We start from the raw sequence: 22,817 nt of genomic DNA, 5'->3' as shown, positions 1-22,817 counted from the left end.
ACAGCAAAAACACTGTTGTAAGGGGAGGTAATTACCTGATTCTCTATTGGCAGAACACAATCGGCATGTTCTGTGAGATCTCTCACAGCAAGAACACTGTTGTAAGGGGAGGTAGTTACCTGATTCTCTATTGGCAGAACACAATCGGCATGTTCTGTGAGTTCTCTCACAGCAAAAACACTGTTGTAAGGGGAGGTAATTACCTGATTCTCTATTGGCAGAACACAATCGGCATGTTCTGTGAGTTCTCTCACAGCAAGAACACTGTTGTAAGGGGAGGTAATTACCTGATTCTCTATTGGCAGAACACAATCGGCATGTTCTGTGAGTTCTCTCACAGCAAGAACACTGTTGTAAGGGGAGGTAATTACCTGATTCTCTATTGGCAGAACGCAATCGGCATGTTCTGTGAGTTCTCTCACAGCAAAAACACTGTTGTAAGGGGAGGTAATTACCTGATTCTCTATTGGCAGAACACAATCGGCATGTTCTGTGAGTTCTCTCATAGCAAGAACACTGTTGTAAGGGGAGGTAATCACATCATCTTCAGCTGATGGGTAGACTGCAGTAACAAACCTATTAAAAATAAAAAATAACCATGATATCCATCTTCAGGTTTGTCACAGTTCTGCTATCAGGAAATAATCATTAAAATTTTAGTGGACACTTATGATAATAGTGAGTAATTCATTGTGTGTGTAGAAAAATATGGATTCATTTAAGGACTGTCTGTTTTTTCTTTTACATTCATCGGGGTATGAACAAAAAAAATCATCTACAAACTGTGTGAATTGGAGAAGCTGTTCTCACATAAGTTTGCGGATGATTTTTTTTGTTCATACTTAGATGAACGTAAGAGAAATAACAGACAATACTTATAATTAACACTAAAAATTCTTATTTTACTTTTGAGTTATTTTTTGGGTTAAAAACAATAACGCTCAGTAAGACAAATTACCAATATACCCTGATGACGTAATTTTTATATTCATCGAAAAATTAACAAACTCACATTTGACGGCTGGACCAATGGGATGATGTTATATTATAATGAATGTAACAGAAATTTAATTATTGATAAATGAATCGAAGATGGATGGATTAATGAAATAATAATGAATGAATGAATGAATGAATGAATGAATGAATGAATGAATGAATGCTTAATGACACACCACCACAAACAAAGGTTAAGTATAGGATTACGTACAAACTATACAATTATGTAAAAACTCTAAAGAGCTGTGAAAAAAACCCCAGAACAATATACAAATGAACATAAGTATAATTTAAAACTTTGTATAGAAATCAAATTGTTTAAAAAAAATAAAATTAATTCTGGGTTGGGATAAAAGGATAAAAGGATGGATAGATGGACGGATGAATGGACGGACGGACGGATGGATGGATGGATGGATGGATGGGTGTATGTATGGATGGATGGGTGCATGTATGTATGTATGTATGTATGGATGTATGGATGCATGGATGTATGGGATGTATGGATGGATGGATGGATGGATGGATGGATGGATGCATGGATGGATGGATGGATGGATGGATGGATGGATGGATAAAGGTCACTCAAGATTAGCTTTTAAATCACCTGTAAACATCTGGATATTCTTCTTCCAAGAGATTTAAAATATACGTTCCAACACCTGACCCAGTTCCTGAAAACATGAACAAACGAGATCAATTAAAACTCACATATACAAAGACAGTGAAACACTAAATACATTTTTCTCCCTGACTGTATTTGGAGAATGATACACGTAGCTCAGTGGTAGAGTTTTTGCCAGGGCTCGTGTGGGTCACAGGACTATCTCATCAGAGGACCCATAGAGTTATTTCCTGTTCCACCCACTGTCCTTCTGAGTAGTACTCAGTTGAGAACAGTACTTTGGGTCTCCACAAAATCTTAATTAAGCTAAAACTTCGCCCCTTAAATTTTGATTAATTATGCGCTATTCAAATAAAAGAAGCACATATAAGTAGTATCAGTACAATGAGAACAGTGACCTGAAAGAAAGAATGAAATGTTTTATTTAACGACGCACTCAACACATTTTATTTACGGTAATATGGCATCAGACATATGGTTAAGGACCACACAGATATTGAGAGAGGAAACCTGCTGTCGCCACTACATGGGCTACTCTTTCCGATTAGCAGCAAGGGATCTTTTATTTGCGCTTTCCACAGGCAGGATAGCACTAACCATGGCCTTTGTTGAACCAGTTATGGATCACTGGTCAGTGCAAGTGGCTTACACCTACCTATTGAGCCTTGCGGAGCACTCACTCAGAGTTTGGAGTCGGTATCTGGATTAAAAATCCCATGCCTCAACTGGGATCCGAACCCAGTACCTACCAGCATGTTGACCGATGGCCTAACCATGACGCCACCGAGGCCAGTAGTGACATGAATGAATAACAGAGTATCCAAGGATCATACACTTCAAACAATTTCATTTTCCAGCACTTTTAAGCACTATTTTGGTTCAGTTCCAGCCAGTGCACCACGACTGGTGTATCAAAGGCCGTGGTATGTGTTATCCTGTTTGTGGGATGGTGCATATAAAAGATCCCTTGCTGCTGATCGAAAAGAGTAGGCCATGAAGTGGCGACAGTGGATTTCCTCTCTCAATATCTGTGTGGTCTTTAACCATATGTCCGACGCCATATAACTGTAAATAAAATGTGTGGAGTGTGTTGTTAAATAAAACATTTCCTTTCCTTTCCTATTTTGGTTCATTTTCAAGGACATTTTTTAAATTTTTCCAGGAGTCTGAATATATTACCTGGAAATTAATTTTTGATTAATGACACCCCAGTAAACTATTTTATTCAGTGTATTTATGAAGGGATTTTAAACAAATAATAATAGGAAATTGTCAAGTTGATATGTATGAAATAGCCCATAGCTAGGTTACCAGGCCTGTATTTTGTGATAACCTCTACATGGGTTATCAAACAGTATGCTTATGTAGATGCCTGGTACAAGTATATATATCAAAGACCATTGTATACATGCGATATCCTGCCTGTTAATAAATTAGAGTTAGAGTTTGTTTTGTTTAATGACAACACTTGAGATCACCTACTTATAATCATCGGCTACTGAATGTCAAACATTTGGTAACTGTGACAATAGTCTTCAGAGTACTGCGAAATTTTGTTATGGGATCTTTTATATGCACTTTCCAACAGACAGGACAGTATATACCTTGGCCTTTGATATACCTGTCTTTGTGCAACTCATCCATCTCTGATGTCCCTATCTAGCTACCAACAATTAACTTTCAAGATGTTGTAAATTCTCCAATTTCATAAGATTTGATAAGACAGGAACCTAAATATACTGAGAGTGACTGTTTACATGGCATGGAAACACTTTTCAACTGTGATATTAAAACATGGGATCAATTAATTTAAGTTATTTATCAAAAACAAATGTAAAAATAGCAAAATATGACACTGAAACTTTCAGAGCATCTTTAAAGTAATAATTCATCATAATCTTAATATAATAATTTTACATAGGACCATTGTATAAATAGAGATTATTATACGAGCTTGTGTGTCGTATTGATTTTACGAAACGAGTGTCCGGATTTTTTTATTGCCCCAGCGAGAGCATGGGTAATACATGAATCCTGACACGAGTTTCGTAAAATCAGTACGACTCGCACGCAAGTGTAATAATTTCTTTATTATCCATATTATTATTGTTGTTTTCTTTACATGAATAAGAAGACCCAACTCAAAATGTTTCAGCCACAACTAGAAGGAAACGACGAAATGATGTCATATTTCAAATGCACAGTCTGAGCTAGGGTTGGAGAAGCTACGTCATGTTATGATGTCGCTTCCCAAAATGATGTCATTACACTTGTTATTACACATTACACTTGTTATTACACGTGTGCTTTGTATTATTATTATTAACTGGGTTATGTTGAACCATATGGATAATAATAAGGAATTTAACAGGTGGGTATAATGTTGACTATTTATTGATACTATTTTATTTTATTATATTGGTCTGTTTGTAACAATAACAATATGTCCATGATACAATACTGTACTGCAAGTGTGTGCTATTTCTACCGTGTGACTATTTTCTACACCTCTATTTTCACGGTTCCATACAAATAGTCACCATGGTTTCTCTATTGTATTTTCAAACGTTGCTGCTAAAAATAGATGGGAATCCCCTTGCCAACACAATTTACTCCCATGAAAATACAAATTCAAATCTTTAATATGCAGGATTATTACATATGGTAACATTTAAATTGCATTTAATTTTAAATAGTTTATTATTTAGTAAATATTTAAAAATATCACAGAACAGTGTTGTTGTTTTTCGGTATTTATCTGTATGGTGTTAGTTTACGACATGTAGTGGGTACAAAAACATTGACGGAACAGCAGGGGTATCCCGGAAGAGGAGACGTGATTACTTGTCACGCGCCAAATATACAACAAAAATGTCGTCCATGGGATCGCAGTTTCTTCGCGCTAAGATTGAAGACGACTATTTGACATGTGCGGTATGTCAGAATTCTTTTACGAAGCCAAAAGCTTTACCGTGTCTGCATTCGTTCTGCGAGGGCTGTTTACGTGACTACGTGGAGAGTAGGGGTTATCAAGATGGAACGTTTCCGTGTTTGGTTTGTCGACAGGAAACGCAGATGCCGGCGAATGGCGTACAGGGGTTTCCCGACAACCATATAATTTCTAGTTTGTCTGACACCGTAAACTCATCTAAAACAAGACCCGTGATTCCTCCACGACCCGCGATTCAGAATGCCCCAATGCCTAAACCTAGACAGAGTCTGTCTAAGACTAATGATGGAACCCAGATTACTTCAGGAACGGGGACTGCGTTTGATTTACAATCGAAACCGGACAGTAAATCGAATTCCCCTAGACTCTATCCTGAACTTCCAGATTCCAGCGAGTTCAACCCACCCCCTTATCCTCCCCCTCAAAAAGTGGAATGTGCTTCAGGTTTGCTTCTGAGATTTGGCAAATTTGGAGGAGGTGTGGATCACTTGTGTAAACCATTCGGACTGGCCACAGCCAAAACTGGCGAGATCATAGTTTCTGATCATGGAGGAAATCGAATTCTCATATACAGCAGCGGAGGACACCTGTTACAAAAGATAGCTTGTGATTGTATTGTTAATGGCCTGGCTGTTACCCAAAAGAACAACATCTTGGTAACAGTCAATAAATGTAAATCGGCAATAATGCGTGTGTATTCTATAAATGGACGCTGTCTGGCACAATTCGGAGAACATTATCGCTTTGAAAACCCATGTGGTGTTGCTGTGATGTCGTCGGGCTACACCACAGTCACTGGATTAGAAAACATGTGCATTTACCTATTCACAGAACAGTACAAATTCTCTCAGAAATTGGGAAGAAAAGGTTCCGGAGACGAACATTTCCTGACCCCATATTTTGTTGCCACAGACTCCAAAGATCACATCATCGTTTCTGACAGTCAAAACAACTGTATTCAGATGTTCAACTCGATGGGCAAATTCAAACGGAGATTTGGCGTACAGGGTTCGTCTCATGATCAACTGTTCCATCCACTGGGTGTTTGTGTTGATAAGAAGGACAACATTATTGTAGCAGACAGTGACAATCACAGAGTTGAGATGTTCAACAACAAAGGCAAATACATTGCATCTGTTGTCAGGTTTACATCCAACATCGGCCCCAGCGTGAGACCGACCAATGTGGCCATTACTCCAGATAACAAGATAGTTGTTCTTCTCAGGGGGACACAGTTTGCAGAGATTCGCGTGTATCAGAACCCAGAATAAGTGATCATTATTACTCAAGTTTAGATGAGAAATGAGGCTGGGTTATAAAGGAACACAACACTAACCTAAAAGCTTTTCCCCCCACTTATTATAATTAATGGTACTTGGTCCCGTTTTGATTGATTGATTTATCCTTCTTTTTTTCCTCATGCTTATATTTATTTAAAGTTCAAGCACACTGTCCTGGGCACACACCTCAGCTATCTGGGCTGTCTGTCCAGGACAGTGGGTTAGTGATTAGTTGTTGGTGAGAGAAAAGTCGGTGTAGTGGCCTTAGACCTACCCATTGAAGGGCCAGCTCTGACATTCGTATTAATTGATATTTTGTTACAAAATAACTGGGTTTCTGTAAGTTTAATAGATAATTTGACAAAATTTTCTGCTGACCCAGAGCTAGTCCTGCATTGCGTTGATAAACATGCTGTGGGTAGGAGTCTGTACTGGGATGCAAACCCAGTACCTACCACCGTAAGTCCGATGGCCTAATAATTAACCACTACACTATCTGTTATGGTATTTCTGTCTAAAACATATTTTCCAGGCATCAAATACGCATATGGCCAAATTTAGGAAGTCTGTTTTTCTTAAACACGGGTGTTTAAGCATTGTACATATATGTGTGTAGTTACACACGTGTAAGTCCTACACAGGCTTTGTAAATTTGGCCCACAGTAATTGATAACCTGTGTACAGATTACCCTAAATTATGGACCAGGCCCCGTTCCACATGGTGATCTTAGCCCTAAGATCAACTTAAGTGCATAGGGTAGCTATGCGCTTAGGGTAATCTTGGGGCTAAGATCGCTTCGTGGAACGAGGCCTTAATTGAGCGTAGATCACCTTAAAGGAGGGGACAATCAAGGCATTTGACCTGGTATGCGTATTCAACGATATATAATGCACATTATTGCTTAATATCAACAAGTATAATCGTATAGTTAATTAATAAAACAGTTAAATGTGACGGCTATTGTATATAACGGGCGCAGCCATTTTGTATCATCCCAGTGAATACGCCCTCTGGCGAGCTGGTGGTTACGTAATCCCTAACGTGTCACATCAGGAATTAGTCTTCGAACTGAAGAAACAAAACATACCTGATGTTTGCGGATGCATTGCAATATTCTCTAATAATAGTCATCCCAGTAAGCCAGCAACAATTATATATTATATTTAATACAAAATAAACCACCATTGTCAAAGTGTTGAAATAACTGTATTATGGTTTGTACATAAATTAACCCATGTACTGAAATAATAATCGGAGTGTTTTCTTAGTTAATTGGTAGTTTCTTTTCGTGGCCTGTACCTGTGGTTCCTGATTGGCAGGTGTATATTTAGACACTAAAAAGACGTGCCTCTTTTATTAAAGGGACACACCCTAGTTACGGCTAGTTGTTAACCATTACGGTGTTGTTTTTTGCTAATAATCCCATTTTTTCACAAATAAAATTACACTTTACTTACCGTTTATTATTTAGAATATACATTTCCATTCACCTGAAGTGATTTTTGGTAATCCTGGTGTTTGTAATACCACAAAATGCATTTTTCGTATTTCTGAAAAACAGGTGCACGTTTGAGAAAAACCGTTGAGCAGACAAGGTCTAATCTATTTTTAGACAGGATATTTCCATTTCAATGTCACAGACGTTGGTATACCACGTGACAGTTATCATTTTGGTTCAGTTTGTTTTCTCGTGCACGATTAGCACAATCAACATCATTTGTTGTTGTTCATTTGTGAGATTTTTCTTCACAGTTCGTGAACATTTTCAGTAACAATAAAGTTCAGACAAGTAAATATCTCAATACAAAACGTTACAAACCCTTAAACAAATAATTTTGCTAAGTCCTACGATATCTGGAGAGGGGATACAACCAGGACAGAACGGTTGGAACATGTCCAGGAGAGGTGAAAAGAACGCACCCCAAGTCTGTGAAATTTGTCCTGATGTAGGCATTATTGTGCTTCGAGGGACATCTACCGGTGACATCAGAATACAAACTTTCAAAATTATTTCAACCAACTGGGACATGGGGATTCCCATGGTATTTATCGATATAAAACCTGCTTTTTCACTCCATTTGATAAAAACGTGATCTAAGTGTGTTACAGGTTTGTAGATTAACCAAATTATAATTTATTTTTGCTGGATGGAACTAGGGTGTGCGACTTTAAGATCACAGGGTATTGTGTGTTAACTGAACGGACACCCCTCTAATCGTAATCGATCAGCCGCCTTGCTTTATTATTGTAAGTAATTCTGTAAAACTCTTGATTAAGTTGACTTTCCCATCTAAAATCACAAAACTGACCAATTACGTAGTCCCAAAGAAAAGAAAATTATCACTTGGGTATTGTGAGTGGTCGTTTTTGCTCAAAGTAGCATACCAATAGGCTTAATAATATGCTCTCTTTTTTTCTTTGGATTTAAAAAAAAAAAAAAACTATAACTCCATTTCTATTGATGCAAATTGAAATATATTTAGTGAAATAGTTTATTATACTATCAAGTCATTTATGATGTTTTACAAGTCAGGTTGATGAAAGCGAAGCTCCTTGTCGTAAATTAGAGCGTTTGTTTACACTGTGCTTAAGAGGGGTTGGATGGAGCTGACGTCACTTCGCCCCAAGCTATACCACCGGATGCCACAAAAGCGAAACAAAATGGCTGCCCCCAGTTAGCAGGAATAATCATGGTTTTTTTTATTAACTCTAAAATTACGCGTTTTTCATTTGTTAAAGTGTCAGTATGTGTTGGTGGACCGGGTATGGATCTTTCCAACACATAAATCTCTTGTTTGAGTTTAGTCTACCTTTAAGTGCATAACTTTGTAACAGGTTGTGACAGATCAAGTTTACAGTTCCCATTATTGTTTCTTCACAAACGTGTTAATACTTTTTGTTATTCGTTCACATCACTGTTCTAATCTTGTACTAATATTTGTTTGTGTACAAATTTATATTTAAACATGTAGCTGAAAAAAAATTAGATGGTGATATTTCATCAAAAACATTGTTGAGATCTATATCATACCTGTATTACTCATGTCATAACAAGTCTTGTTGTCTGGACTTTTTTTGCAGGTGGCAAGTGAACAAAGATTCAGTTTATTTTGATGCCTAGCTTCTAGCATGAAATGGACTTTTTTCCAATCTAGTCATGAATGTGAAATTTACTTCTATGTGTATTTCATTGTACAAATGTTCAGCCCTTCTTAATTTAAAATGTAAATCATAAATGTTTATGTTCATTATTATATGGAGTGTTTTGAATTGTACCATGTCATGATGATTCATTTCGAAGTACAGTAAAAATTGTCTAAACAGAACCCTGAACAAAGGGGAATCTTGTCAGATCCCTCAAAATTTCATGGTCCAAATTTTCTGAATTCTGTTTAGTCCAAATAAAAATATGTGTGGTTCCGGTTACCCAACCGACCATAAACTTTTTCCATCTTCAAAAATTCGAGAGGACGCAGCTTTTGTTTGAAATGTTACTTTATTGCTCTTTGCCAAGACTAGTTTGACCAATTTTAAGAATAAGGTTTTTTTTTGAAAAGTTATAGCCAGGGTTTCTGCCAGAAAGAAATTTTTGGGTATGGTGCTATGGAATTGAATATTTATAATGTGTGTGCTGCATGCACCCGCTGTCTCTCTCCCCCCCCCCCCCCCCCCCCCCCCCGAAAGAAAATGGGTTAGGGTTAAGAAAATCATGCAGTAATAATAAGAATCATTAATTTTGTCAAATGGTTTTATGTTAAAAAAAAATTAAATATGCAACAAATTTTGGCAGTTTCTGCCAGAAAGACATTTTTGGGTATGGTACCAGGGCTGGCTCTACCACTCGCCAAATTCACCAATTGCGAATTTTAGGAACAAATGGCAAATTTTATTTTAATTTGGTGAAGAACTTTCAAGTTTTTTGTTGGAAAATAACTGGGTTTTGCATTTTTAAAGATAATTTGGCAAAATGTTTTGCTCACCCAGAGGGTATTGGGGGCCTTCCCCAGAAAGAAAATGGGTTAAGTTTTGGGTTAGGGTTAAGAAAATCATACAGTAATGATAAATATCAGGTCCCCAGCATGATCCGATTTAAACAGGTTTCACTGTACTTGTTAACATAAACCTAGTGTCTACAATTTGGAAGATGCCAAAAGATTCTTGCTTAGGTCCACTTTTCATTACTGTGATTCTGTATACATTTTGGGCGAAACGTAGCCCAGTGGTAAAGCGCTCTCTTAATGGGAGGTCGGTTTGGGATCGATCCCCGTCAATAGACCCATTGGGCTATTTATTGCTCCAGGCAGTGCACCATGACTTGTACATCAAAAGCTGTGGTATGTGCTATCCTGTCTATGGGATGGTGCATATAAAAGATCCCTTGCTGCTGATCGAGTAGTCCATGAAGTGGCGACAGCAGGTTTCCTCCCTCAATATCTGTGTGGTCCTTAACTATATGTGTGACGCCATAAAACCATAAATGAAATGTGTTGATTACTGTATACGTTTTATGTGCCTTTCCATACCTGCATCTTTGCAAGCAGAATAATGGCAAAATTTGAGTTGTCGAAGTGTACTTTTCAGTTTAAACCATAAGTAAATAGAATGAAACCTACCTAAACTGGAATCCTGTCAAAACGGCTAAGTTTTAAGGTTCTGAATTTTCTATATTCTAAGATGTGAGCCCCTAAATACTGGATCCTGTCTAAATCGAATAAATATTAGATGCCCAGTTTAAACAGGTTTCACTGTACTTCAAAACCACCAATCGATTAACACATCAAATGCACGCCAGGGAACATTTTGTTCAGTATCACTGCTCAAGTTTCAAAGACCACTACACAATTTTTAAACATTAAACAGTAATTGCTAATCAATTTTCAATTACCTAGAAATATTGATAATCAAGATGTTGAAAACAAAATGTTCCCTGCCACATACAGTATCAATGTATCACATATTTATTTTGAAAAGGTACTATGTATAAACATTGTATGAATAAATAAATATCTTCAAAAACTATAATACATGTATGTACATTTGTCATACAAATTATAAATAGTTTTGTGCTTGGATTTTACTAATACAGGATATATTACAGGTATACATACAAAATGAAATCCAGTAGTGATAATTCTGTAAATTATAATTATTGTACTTTTATATTATATGTACTGCACTTACATATCATTAAATTATTGTGCCTAATGTTTACACTTATTTTTGTAACCTTTTTGTCAAAACCAAATGATTAGTGCCAGTCTGCATGATAATCCTTAAGTTGATATTAATAGAAAAGTGAAAATGGCAGGAATACGTCAAAGTAGCAGGGCTCGAAATTAATAGTGGCTCTGACGGCAGTTGTCGTAGTTGTGATATTAATTGCCATAGGTGTGGGTTTTAACAGATGGCAGTTTTTTGCCAATGGATAAAATTATTGCCATTGGTTTTAGGGTTTTTTATTTTGTGTTTATTTGCTGCAATAGTTCAGGGCTTGATTTAGCCAAGGATGATTTGACTACCCATTTGTTGCTCAGGCTACCAGATATCTAAACCCAGTAGTCCGCTGGGCTACTAGATTTTTTAAATACACATTCAGTTACTCCGCAATGGACAAGACGCTTAAACATCTAAAAAAAAGAACCCACCTGAAACAACATGTTTAAATAAAAGTAAATGATTTTGCCTTTCTCGCTCTTTTTTAAATGTATTAAAGTTGTGAGGCTACCAATTTTTACTGAGGACTACTAGATTTTAAAACATGGTGGGCTACCACTGAGAAAAGTTAAGGTCAAGACCTGAAGTTCTGGTTTAAAATTGCTGTGAGCATTATTCCTCTAGCAAAAACTTTTTAAATTGCTGTAGATAACAAAATTATTACGTGTGAGCCCTGTCAGTGTGTAGTACACAGTGTTTTGGTAAGGACTTGTGAGATCTTAACCAACTAATGTCTTAAGTGTTACATCTACCTACTGGTATTTCAAAAATGGTTAGGAGCTGTCCATAAAGTATATGTGCACAAAAACTGGGCTTTTTTTAACACACACTAACGGAATGACCAGAGGCCTGAATTAGGAGCTTCAGTAATTTTTATTCTAATAATAAGTTAACAAGTTTTAAACAACTTAACGTATGATGGGTATAAATTTATAAACAGGGCTCACCCTGTACATTGCCAAATTAACCACTTGCTAATTTTTATACAATATGGCTACAAAATTTAGTCTTTGGCTAAGTATAAGATGATGTACACTCTTTTTCAATGATCTGATAAAATTTGTATTAATCAATCAAACAAGTTGACCATCAAACAAGGTGTACAAATTTGACACAATAAAAACAAGGTGTATAATACATCATTTGATCCGGCAGTGTGATATTGTTCTAATTGGCAGTTCATTTAAACAGTTACAAATTTACAGTTCACTCCAGTTTTTAATTATTGTTGTTATTGTTTATTTGGGTTGGGGGGGGGGGGGGGGGGGGGGAAGCTGACTAAGTAGACTAGAGGACCAAATCAGTTTTGGGGTGAGTTAACCAGCATTCTTTACACACTTACATCATCCTGTACATATTGACGTTCATAATGTATAGTCTTTTCCAACTGCCACATTAACATTAGTTTGGCCTGCTGTGTGTTGTGGGGCATTGGAAATAACAAAATGTGCTAAATTAATCATTTTTAAAAAGAAAAACCAAAATACATTTGTTATTTGTTGTAATTTTTGTATAGCCCAAATTTACTAGAAAAGTATTAAACATCATAGAGGTGTTGAAATGGTATACAGTACTTTAGCATATTTGAGTCCTGTAACTTTGTCTTTTTATTCCTTATTCTTGATGGTTATAAAATATACCCTTTCATCAGTCACAAAAAGTTGGCCACTTTTCAGTGATATTTTAAATAGTTCTGACAAGCAGTTATAACAAAACATATTCATTAATTTTGTTACAATAATTACCCACCGTTTTGGCGGCATCAAGTTGTCTTTATCTGGGGATCTGATTCTAGAATAGTGTAAAATGTATATCTAGAATAGTATAGAATGTGATAATAAAATAGAATAGAATGTGATAATAAAATAGAATAGAATGTGATTCTAGAATAGAATACAAGGGAATATGATTCTAGAATAGAATGGAATAAGATTCTAGAATAAAATGGAATATAATAATTATAATATAAAATATAATTATATTCTAGAAAATAATGAAATATGATTCTAGAATACAACAGAATTACAACCCCCTGGTGAAGGCAACTTGATGCTGCCGAAACATTAGTAAGTTAAAAACAAAATTAACGAACATGTTTAACTTTTCCCATTTGGAAATTTTCATACTGTATATTATTAAAACAAAAGTTTTTTTTTGTGTAGGTGTGATACCAGTTTAATGTGAAAATGATATATAAATTTTGTAATTTATTCATATTTTGTTGGGTTTTCAGTGGGTTTACTATATACAATTTGTTGGCGGTTTTGAAATAAAAATTACAAAAAATCTTCAAGCTGTGATTTCACAATTTGTTTTTTCTTTAATCTACAATCTGAGTTGTGCCTTCCTCCCCAGGTTAGTTAAGCAAGCTGGTCCTCATCTGGTGAAGGGGCGCCAACATCATCATGGGTTTCCCTGAGAGTGGCCAATACAGCACATATCCGGTATCTCTTAACTTTTGCTTCCAGATTAAAATAAGAGAAGCACTGAAGTTAAAAAACAGAAGAAAGATTTTGAGACAAGTACAACTAAGTACTTGGGTTGTCTGCAACTATATGGATTATTCCTACTGAATGATATGAACGGATTTTCTACTATATATACAGTCACAGAGTACTAATCAAAATTATACCTAGGTGATTTTCCAGTCTTATATATTAGTTACGAAAATCCCTGGAATAAAAACCATAAAAATGTGTCAGTATTATGATGACCTGTTACGGTATTCAAACAACCGGTCCAAAAAATGACTATAAATGACCTGTTATAGATAGAAATGTGAGATGTATTTACAATTTTACTGCAAAACGTATGTAATTTGAAACAGACTATAACACCCAGGTTGATATTGATTACACCTGACAGGTGAAATCACACATACTAAGTTTATTTAAAGTTATAAGCAATTTCCCTCTCTTATTCTCCAGATGGAAAAAGGAATAAACAGCTTTCACAAGTTTACTAACTGTAACTGAGACTGCAGGTCCTCATACCATATTGATACCAGAAATAATACACCTGTCCTTTCCCATACAATGAAGTTCAATAAACTGCTTTGTCAGATTAAGATTAATTTTTTTTATTGATTATGGGTACAACATCAGTAATTTTGCTGTTAGCAAATTTATATAATTATTTTAGTTATTTGATTTAATATGCTGGACTGCTAGTACTTGTGATTTCACCTGTTGGGTGTAATCAATATCAACCTGAATGTTATAGTCTGTTTTAAATTACATAAGTTTTGCAGTAAAATTGTAAATACATCTCACATTTCTATCTATAACAGGTCATTTATTGTCGTGTTTTTTTACTGGTTGTTTAAATACCGTAAAAGGTCATAATAATACAGACACATTTTTATGGTTTTTATTCCAAGGATTTTCAAGACTAATATATAAGACTGGAAAATCATCTGGGTATAATTTTGATTAGTACTTGAGTTGGTATGTGGAATGAGAGCTGTGTTCAGTACACAAACACCCTAGCGTTGATTGAACATGAGGCAGCTTTACACGAAGGGTCGGCTTATTATTGTCCGAACCAAATTGTTAACAACTACAAAAAATTACTCTCCTACCTTTAATTGCCATTAGATTTCCTCCAAAGTTTGTCCAGACACAAATCGCAAACAAACCACTACAAATATACAGATTCCACACACGAGACTGCAACGATGTCGCCGATATTGTCTTTGCTGAGATTGCATAGGGAAAAATACATGCAGTTTTCTACCGTCTGCCATGTTGCTTGTTTATGGAATACTCTTCAAGAGGGGTGAAAGCCTCCAAAGTATGTGACACAATTAATATGAAATCGATGATCTCTAGTGGTATCATTAAAAATAATAATATGACGTCATCATGTTTGCTTTTATATCATAACATGTTATGACGTTGTTAGATTAAGTCCTATCCTTTCACCCCTCTTGAAGAATATTCCATACAAAGTCAAAGTGGCAGCTGATACAAAATTACATGCTTTTTTCCCTATGCGCTCTCAGCAAAGTCGATATAGATGACATGGTTTGCATCTGGTATGTGGAATCTGTGTCATTGTAATGGGTTTTTCAAGATTTGTGTCTGGACAAACTTTGGAGGCAATTAAAGGTAGGAGAGTAATTTTTCTTAGTTGTTAACAATTTGGTTCGGACAATAGGTCCCTATCGGTCCCAACTGGAGGAGACTATAGGTTTCATCTCATCTGTCCCATATATAATTTACTAGATTTATTTTCCGCAGTGATATTGAGCTGAAATTTTGTACATAACTTTATCATGTACGATTACAGATCAGGTTTGACATTCGTGAGGATGTACCCATTTATGTCAGTTATGGCCAGATCAAGTTTGACTTTTGTGGAAAATTATTCAAGGGTCCTAACTGTCAAAAATGTAATTTATTCATGTTTGTCAGAGTTATGGCCCATGAACGTAGGAAATTTGAATATTTGTGGGGCCATATAGAGGATCTGTATTTCTTTAGCAGTACTCTCGGAAAGCGTGTTCAGGGTTGGAGCTTATATTGGGTTCCTATGTATCTACCAGGTTTAGAACAAATGGCATTGCCACTGAACTATCAAAATTTCAGTCATACGTCAGCACCAGGCCAGATAGAATTTTAGAAATTAAAACCAAATTTCAGTCGTTATATGTAGACTTTTATCAGTACTGGGCCAGACAGAATTTTAGAAATTAAAACCTTTAGCAATGCATACCTCCACCCATGGAATGAATTAAGAAAAAACACTGCAAGCAGTCGCAAAACTCGGCAGCCCGTCGTATTGTGTCAGACAAGGTCTCCTGGTATTGGCTTCCATACATCTTGTGACCAACGGCCCTTAAAAATGGAGAACATAAATCAAATGGGTAAAGTTTGTTTTGCTTAATGACACCACTACAGCATATTATTAATCATCAAACATTTGGTAATTTCTACATAAAGTCTTAGAGAGGAAACCCACAACATTTTTCCATTAATTGCATGGATGTTTTATATGCACCATCCCAAAGAAAGGATAGAACATACCACAGCCTTTGATATACCAATCATGGTGCATTGGCTGGACAGAAGATCTGGCGTAAATCAGAACTCGTGCCCAGGATGGACGTGCCTGAACCTTCAGTGGATATGGGCACGTTAATAGAGTTTTTCTTCCTTGGCTGGAGAAAAAAAAGAAGCCCAATAAGCCCACTGACGGGGATCGATTCCACCAGGGGAGCTCTTTATGACTGGGCTGCGTCCTAACCCTAAATCAAACAGGTAAAGAACATGAAAATAAATCTTTATTTAATTTTTGTGCTTTCGGGAATTCTCATTTTGTGTCAGATATATGGATTTGTGTACTAGATGGGGGGAAAAACATCTCACCACCAATCATCAACAGTTTATTGAGATGGGTAATAGCAAAGTGAGTAGAAGAAAGATTTTTTTTATTATTTTGTGATATACTAAACACATTTTTATTGACAGTTATATGGCATCGGACATATGGTTAGGAAGGAAGGAAATGTTTTATTTAATGATGCACTCAACACATTTTATTTACGGTTATATGGCGTCGGACATATGGTTACGGACCACACAGATTTTGAGAGGAAACCCGCTGTCGCCACTTCATGGGCTACTCTTTTCGATTAGCAGCAAGGGATCTTTTATATGCATCATCCCACAGACAGGATAACACATACCACAGCCTTTGATATACCAGTCATGGTGCACTGGCTGGAGCGAGAAATAGCTCAGTGATCCCACTGATGGGGATCGATCCCAGACCAATCGCACATCAGTCGAACGCTTTACCACTGGGCTACATCCCACCCCATCGGACATATGGTCAGTCACTCAAACCATGAGAGGAAATTCATTACTGTTATACTGAGGTATTCTTTTTTAATTAGCAGCAAGGGAGTAGATCTAACCAAGCCTGTGTTATCATTCGTTCTCTCAACCATTCAAGTACTGGGAAGAGTTCAGCCAGACCGTGCAGAAAAAACGTCTGCTAGACTGGTTTATGCACTTTACACCTTTACGGAAAACTGAATCGGAAAACAATTAAATTGCTCTAGAACCAATCGAATAGTTCACGAACATTAGTGAAACATTTGCTGGCTGAACAAATCTAGTCATTCTTATCTGACTGACAACTAGTTTTTACCAGTTATTTCCCGATCCGGACACATCTGTGAGCAGCTGTTTGAAATCAAAGACTTCTTTCAGCGGTCCCTTCATCATCTCACTGACCACGCCTTCCTCCATGTCCACCAACACAGCCTACATAAAGGTTAGACAGGTCAGCCTTGTGACCTGTGACCTTTGTATTGACCTTTAACCTTTGTGGTTAAAGGTCAATACAAAGGTCACAGGTCACAAGTCAACATAAAGGCAACATGGGTGGTAAAAATTGTTCTGTATTATTCATCGCAATACATACATATTTATATATCTTCTTCTGATACATTAAGATTAAAAAATGATCTTCTGATACATTAAGATTAAAAAATGATCTTCTGATACATTAAGATTCAAAAATGATCTTCTGATACATTAAGATTCAAAAATGATCTTCTGATACATTAAGATTCAAAAATAATCTTCTGATACATTAAGATTAAAAAATGATCTTCTGATACATTAAGATTCAAAAATGATCTTCTGATACATTAAGATTAAAAAATGATTTTCTGATACATTAAGATTAAAAAATGATCTTCTTCTGACACATTAAGATTAAAAAATGATATGGAGCAAAAGTGAAGTACGCTATATAAACCACTGCACTCTACCACTGGGCTAAACCACACACTCTAGTATTTTGTTGAAAGCACAAGGACAGATCCAAGGAAAGGGCACCAGGACACCTGTCTTCCCTAAAGAAAGGAAGGAAGGGAATGTTTTATTTAACGACGCACTCAACACACCCCATTTATGGCTATATGGCGTCAGACATACGGTTATGGACCACACAGACACTGAGAGGGGAAACCCACTATCGCCACTTCATGGGCCACTATTTTTGATAAGCAGCAAGGCATCTTTCATATGCACCATCCAACAGACAGGATAATACATACCACAGCCTTTGTTACACCAGTTGTGGAGTACTGGCTAGAACGCGAAAATAGCCCAATGGGCTCCCCAACGGGAATCGATCGCGCATCAAGCAAGCGCTGTACCACTGAGCTAATTCCTGGGCCTCCCTAAAGAAGCCCCATGCTCAGCCACTGGCCTTGCCAGAGACTGGTCACAGGATACACGTGCCTGAACCATGTGTGGATAGAGGCATGGAAATAACAGTTCCTCAATCTCAACCCTAAAGAAACACGAAGTACCCCCTTTTTAACATTCATTTCATATATACCAAACAATTACTGGGGTGTCCATTTCAGGATTTGGTTCATGTGGCCTCAGTCCCCTCACTAAAATATTTCCAAGCTCTGCTTTGATACAGATTTAAAAAATTAAATTTTGGATGGACATGACCTAAAATATTTAGTGTGACCGTACAACTAAATGGGTCTTTCTCCCATTTTGTTCAGTATCACATCGCAATTTGCTACTCAAGTTTCAGAGATCACTACACATTTTTAAAACATGAAACAGCAGTTGTTATCAATTTTTAATTCACTAGAAATGTTGCTAATCAAGATTTTTAAAAAACAAAATGTCCCTTTGCTCTTTAGGATAGAATAATTTCATTAAAAGTTGTATTTTCCACCATCTTTACCCTTGCTTTGAGAGAACGGATTTTTCCCTTTCCAGTTCCCAAGGGAATATCTGCTGGATCGTCATATCGACTGTCAACGTTCCGAAAGAAACTGGATACTGGCTCGTCATAAACACCATTCTAAAAATAAAGAGTAAATGTGCAGATAAAAGATCTTATAAAGTGTATTAGTAAGGAACTTTATTTGTTTGTTCTAATGAAGTAATTCACAAGTACATGTTTGGTTAAGTCACACTAATTTTCTCAATACAGCGAAACCTCTCAAGACTGGACCCTCTGTAAACAAGAATACCCTCAAAACCGGACGTTTTTCACAGTCCCTTTTTAAAAACCAGTACATAATTGAACCTCTCTAAACCAGATCCCTATTAATACCGGACATTTGTATTGGTCCCAAGGGTGTCCGGTATACAGGGGTTTCACTGTACCATCAAACATGGAACCTTGATGAAAAGTTCTGGTTTTATAAATCTCTGACTTTGTATGTGTCATAATCACATTACAGTACAGGACAGGACAAAAAGGCCCTCATCCCATATGCCGGTCAATTTTACACTGTTTACACCACTTCGTTATGGTGCAACGAATACCAGTTTAGTATGAAATGGAATGAAGTGGTGCAATATCAACTGTGGAAACCAGTTAAAGCCATTTGCATAAACAACTAGATCGAGTAATTGAATCATAGTCTGTTTGCACAAAGTCTATGCAATTACGCGGAACCCACTGTACTTAATTTATTCACATCAAATTCACAGTATTTTGTTTAGTAGTGTTTCAAATTTCTTTACCTTGTTTACGGCTGCATGTTCACGAAGTGCCAAATCCCAAAACCGACATCCAATTTGATTACCACACTGTCCAACTGAAATTAATAATACAATTTCAATTTATTGTCAGTTGCTTATAACCAATTCAGGGCTAGCTCTGAGTGAGAAAAACATTTCGCTAAATTGTCTATTAAACTTGAAAAAGTGCAGAAAGCAAGTTATTTTCCAAACAAAAATTCAATTATTACATGAATTTTTGTTGCCAAATTAAAATAAAATTCACCAACTGCTTTCAAAATTCGCGAATTTGGCGAGTGCCAGAGCTACCTCTGCAATTAGTGCTCAAGCACATTAGTCCAGGGCATTAATCAGCCTTCTACATTGTGACTGATTTGGTTGCATATGTGACCATTTGTTTCATCTGGCAACTAAAACATTTTGTACTATCTATATAAAAAATAGAAGTAGGTGCCATCTGGCTCCTCAGGCCTCTGACAACTGAAAATCTGTGCGACCCATTTATTGGTTACACAGAAATAAATCCAGGTAACCCATTTCCTTATTGCGTAACCCGTTATATCTAAGTAAATGGTCCTAAAAATTTTGCGAGAACAAAAACTAACTTCGCACAAGCAACAAGTGAACAAAACTACCGTTCTGACAATTTTCAGATGGAAAAGTTAACATAGAGGGCTGTTAATGTAAGAGAAGTCTGTATAGTGGGGATGCAGACGATTCATCCTCTGGACGTTTCGTCCACAGACGATTCATCCACTAAAAAAAATTCCACTGTTGAACTCGAGACGATTCATCCACAACCAAAAATTGTTCTTGAATAATTCGTCCACTATATATATTTTAATTTTTATTTGTATTAGTTATTTACCGTATATTTCGTCCACGGACTAAATAAATGTATGGACACTTTATTTTAGTGGAATATTGACACAGATATTGCCAGAGAAGTGCAGATTGTAACCTAACCTAACAGCTTTGCCATGCCTATATCTCTGACATCACCAGTGGCTTTTCCCGTGGCAGAAGGTGGGAGTGGGGGGAGTACCGAGTATGACGGGAATAATTTGATAGACATAGTCTATTTAGTTATAATATTGTAACTATAATAGGAATTAAAGTAAATTTATGATCATTGTATTTACAATATATATAGTTTGTGGAGAGTATAGCTGAAGAGTTGAAGAGAAAATTCATGGCTGTACAACGAGGTAAAGGGATGAAGAGAGTTGAGTAGAGGTTAGGTGCAGATTATAATAATGTAGGCCCCCTATACAGTATCTATTGAAAGATGTTTTTTTGTTACGAGTAACGATAATCTCGACATATACTAGTAATTTACCGCAAAACGAAAATAATTAACCATTTCAATGGCTAATAAAACACATTTTAGATTTATTGATCTAAATGTTGTAATCGAGTGGACGAATTGTCCGAGGTGGGTGGACGAATTGTACGGTGGACGAATCGTCTGTGGACAAAACATCCAGAGGACGAACCGTCTGGAAAGCGTATAGTGCAGGGCTTGACTTAGCCCGAGTACTCTGACTGTAAGAGAGCTAGACGGACATTTGGACATAAACACGCTCTCATTACAGTCAGAGACCAACCTATGTCTTTTTTTGGCAATTCCTGACTACCAAACGGTAGGCAACGAGTCCCGCTCTAATACCACAACAATCCTATGTTTGACGTCAAATACCTTTACATCAATCATTTTCGAGTTAAGTGATACAAAAAAATCCACATATTAATCACTAATACACTTACTACAGAAAGAAACCCGACAGCACCCACATTCAGCTACGCTTCGTGACACTCCGTCGCAACAATTGCAAAGCTCAGCGATCTATTTCGAGACGTAGACCATGTGATCGCGCACTGGGCGATTCCGCCTTGTGCAGCAGTTACAGGGGCCGTCTCATATCAAGCGAAGTTACAACATGGAAGAGTTGTCTAATGCCGTTTTGGATGAATTTGGATTTCATTACGTCATTAAACCAAAACAATTACACATTATTGATTCCATTTTGAATTTGAAGGATACATTTGGGGTGTTATCGACAGGATACGGCAAAAGTATGTGCTACGTACTGCCTCCTCTTATGAGACGACCCCTGTAACTGCTGCACAAAGCGGAATCGCCCAGTCTCGAAATAGATCGACGTCAAACAGGATTGTTGTGGTATTAGAGCGGGATTCGTTGCCTACCGTTTGGTAGTCAGGAATTGCCAAAAAAATACATAGGTTGGTCTCTGACTGTAATGAGAGCGTGTTTATGTCCAAATGTCCGTCTAGCTCTCTTACAGTCAGAGTACTCGGGCTAGGCTTGACTTAACGGTGGCACTTACGGCAATTGCTCTTAAGTGTGACATAACTTGCTATAGGTCAGGGCAGCACATACCACAGCCGTTGTTATACAAGTGGTTTGGGATGGAGAAAAAGTCCAATGGGTCCACTGCACAGGTTTGATTCTACAAAATAAAAACCAGGCATGCGCTCTACTGACAGGCTGTAGCTACTAGCTAACAAACCTGGAAAGTGGGATAGTTCTTAACCTGGGCCGAAATGGCTAGGGATGAAACGACTATACCTTGTACAACAATAGACTGCGTCATTTTAGGCTGATACTTCCCACTGCCATATAGATACGGTGCATTATTCTTGAATGCAACCAGACCTCGCGCTCTTGTTGTCGGCGGATGTTGTGGTAGGAATTCCAAACTTACTAAATGTAGAGTTGTCTGCTCTTGTATGAAAACGATTAATGGCTATATGCACAGCAGCCGTACATATATCTTGCCAAGAGGACTGGCTATATACACAGCATATAAAAGGATTGGGCACAAATTATCCAACTTACGAGCCCCTCTCCTAATTACAAACATTAAATTGTACAATAATGGCGACTGGAGTTTTCAATAAATAAATAAATAAATTAAAATACATTTTAGCGTTGGCCACAACACTGAGATGGTTACCACTGTGTTTCGCTGCATGCGTTTCTTTCTGTGACTGTTCTGTGCTTAGAAGGGAAACGTCATCTGGAGGGAGACAGTAAGCGCGTGTGCAGGGGTTAATGGTTCTGGGGTTGAACTAAAAAACTGGGGAAAAAAAAAAAATATATATATATATTCAATACACTTTCTGGGGAAGCATGTCGGACTCTCGACCCTCCCCTTTCCGAAACTTCGTTCACAAGTCTAGAATCCCACGCGCCCCCTGCCAAAACTCCTAC

General features: G+C 37.0%; 2 protein-coding genes across 2 annotated transcripts in view; one reads left to right on the top strand and one right to left on the bottom strand.

Annotated features, from left to right (window-relative positions):
• The window catches only part of LOC121377026 (tubulin epsilon chain-like), a 32,511-nt gene extending 10,209 nt beyond the window's left edge, over nt 1–22,302 (bottom strand). Inside the window, exons 1-7 of the mRNA XM_041504868.1 lie at nt 22,173–22,302; nt 19,586–19,659; nt 18,795–18,914; nt 17,226–17,341; nt 15,786–15,907; nt 1,607–1,673; nt 456–576 (exon numbers count right to left, since the gene is read on the bottom strand). Of these exons, the coding sequence (XP_041360802.1) occupies nt 456–576; nt 1,607–1,673; nt 15,786–15,907; nt 17,226–17,341; nt 18,795–18,914; nt 19,586–19,659; nt 22,173–22,197 (645 nt within the window). The 5' untranslated portion in view covers nt 22,198–22,302. The remainder of the gene's footprint in view (nt 1–455; nt 577–1,606; nt 1,674–15,785; nt 15,908–17,225; nt 17,342–18,794; nt 18,915–19,585; nt 19,660–22,172) is intronic.
• Nucleotides 4,470–6,809, top strand: LOC121377027 (E3 ubiquitin-protein ligase TRIM71-like). Its single transcript, XM_041504869.1, has one exon. It carries the CDS (start codon nt 4,496–4,498, stop codon nt 5,843–5,845), a length of 1,350 nt encoding a protein of 449 aa, XP_041360803.1. The 5' UTR covers nt 4,470–4,495; the 3' UTR covers nt 5,846–6,809.
• Nucleotides 22,303–22,817: the final 515 nt, after the last annotated feature.

Source organism: Gigantopelta aegis, chromosome 7 (genome assembly GCF_016097555.1).
Source record: "Gigantopelta aegis isolate Gae_Host chromosome 7, Gae_host_genome, whole genome shotgun sequence".
Classification (NCBI taxonomy): domain Eukaryota; kingdom Metazoa; phylum Mollusca; class Gastropoda; order Neomphalida; family Peltospiridae; genus Gigantopelta; species Gigantopelta aegis.
Note: the sequence above shows the minus strand (reverse complement) of the source record. Positions and strands in the feature narration are given on the sequence as shown.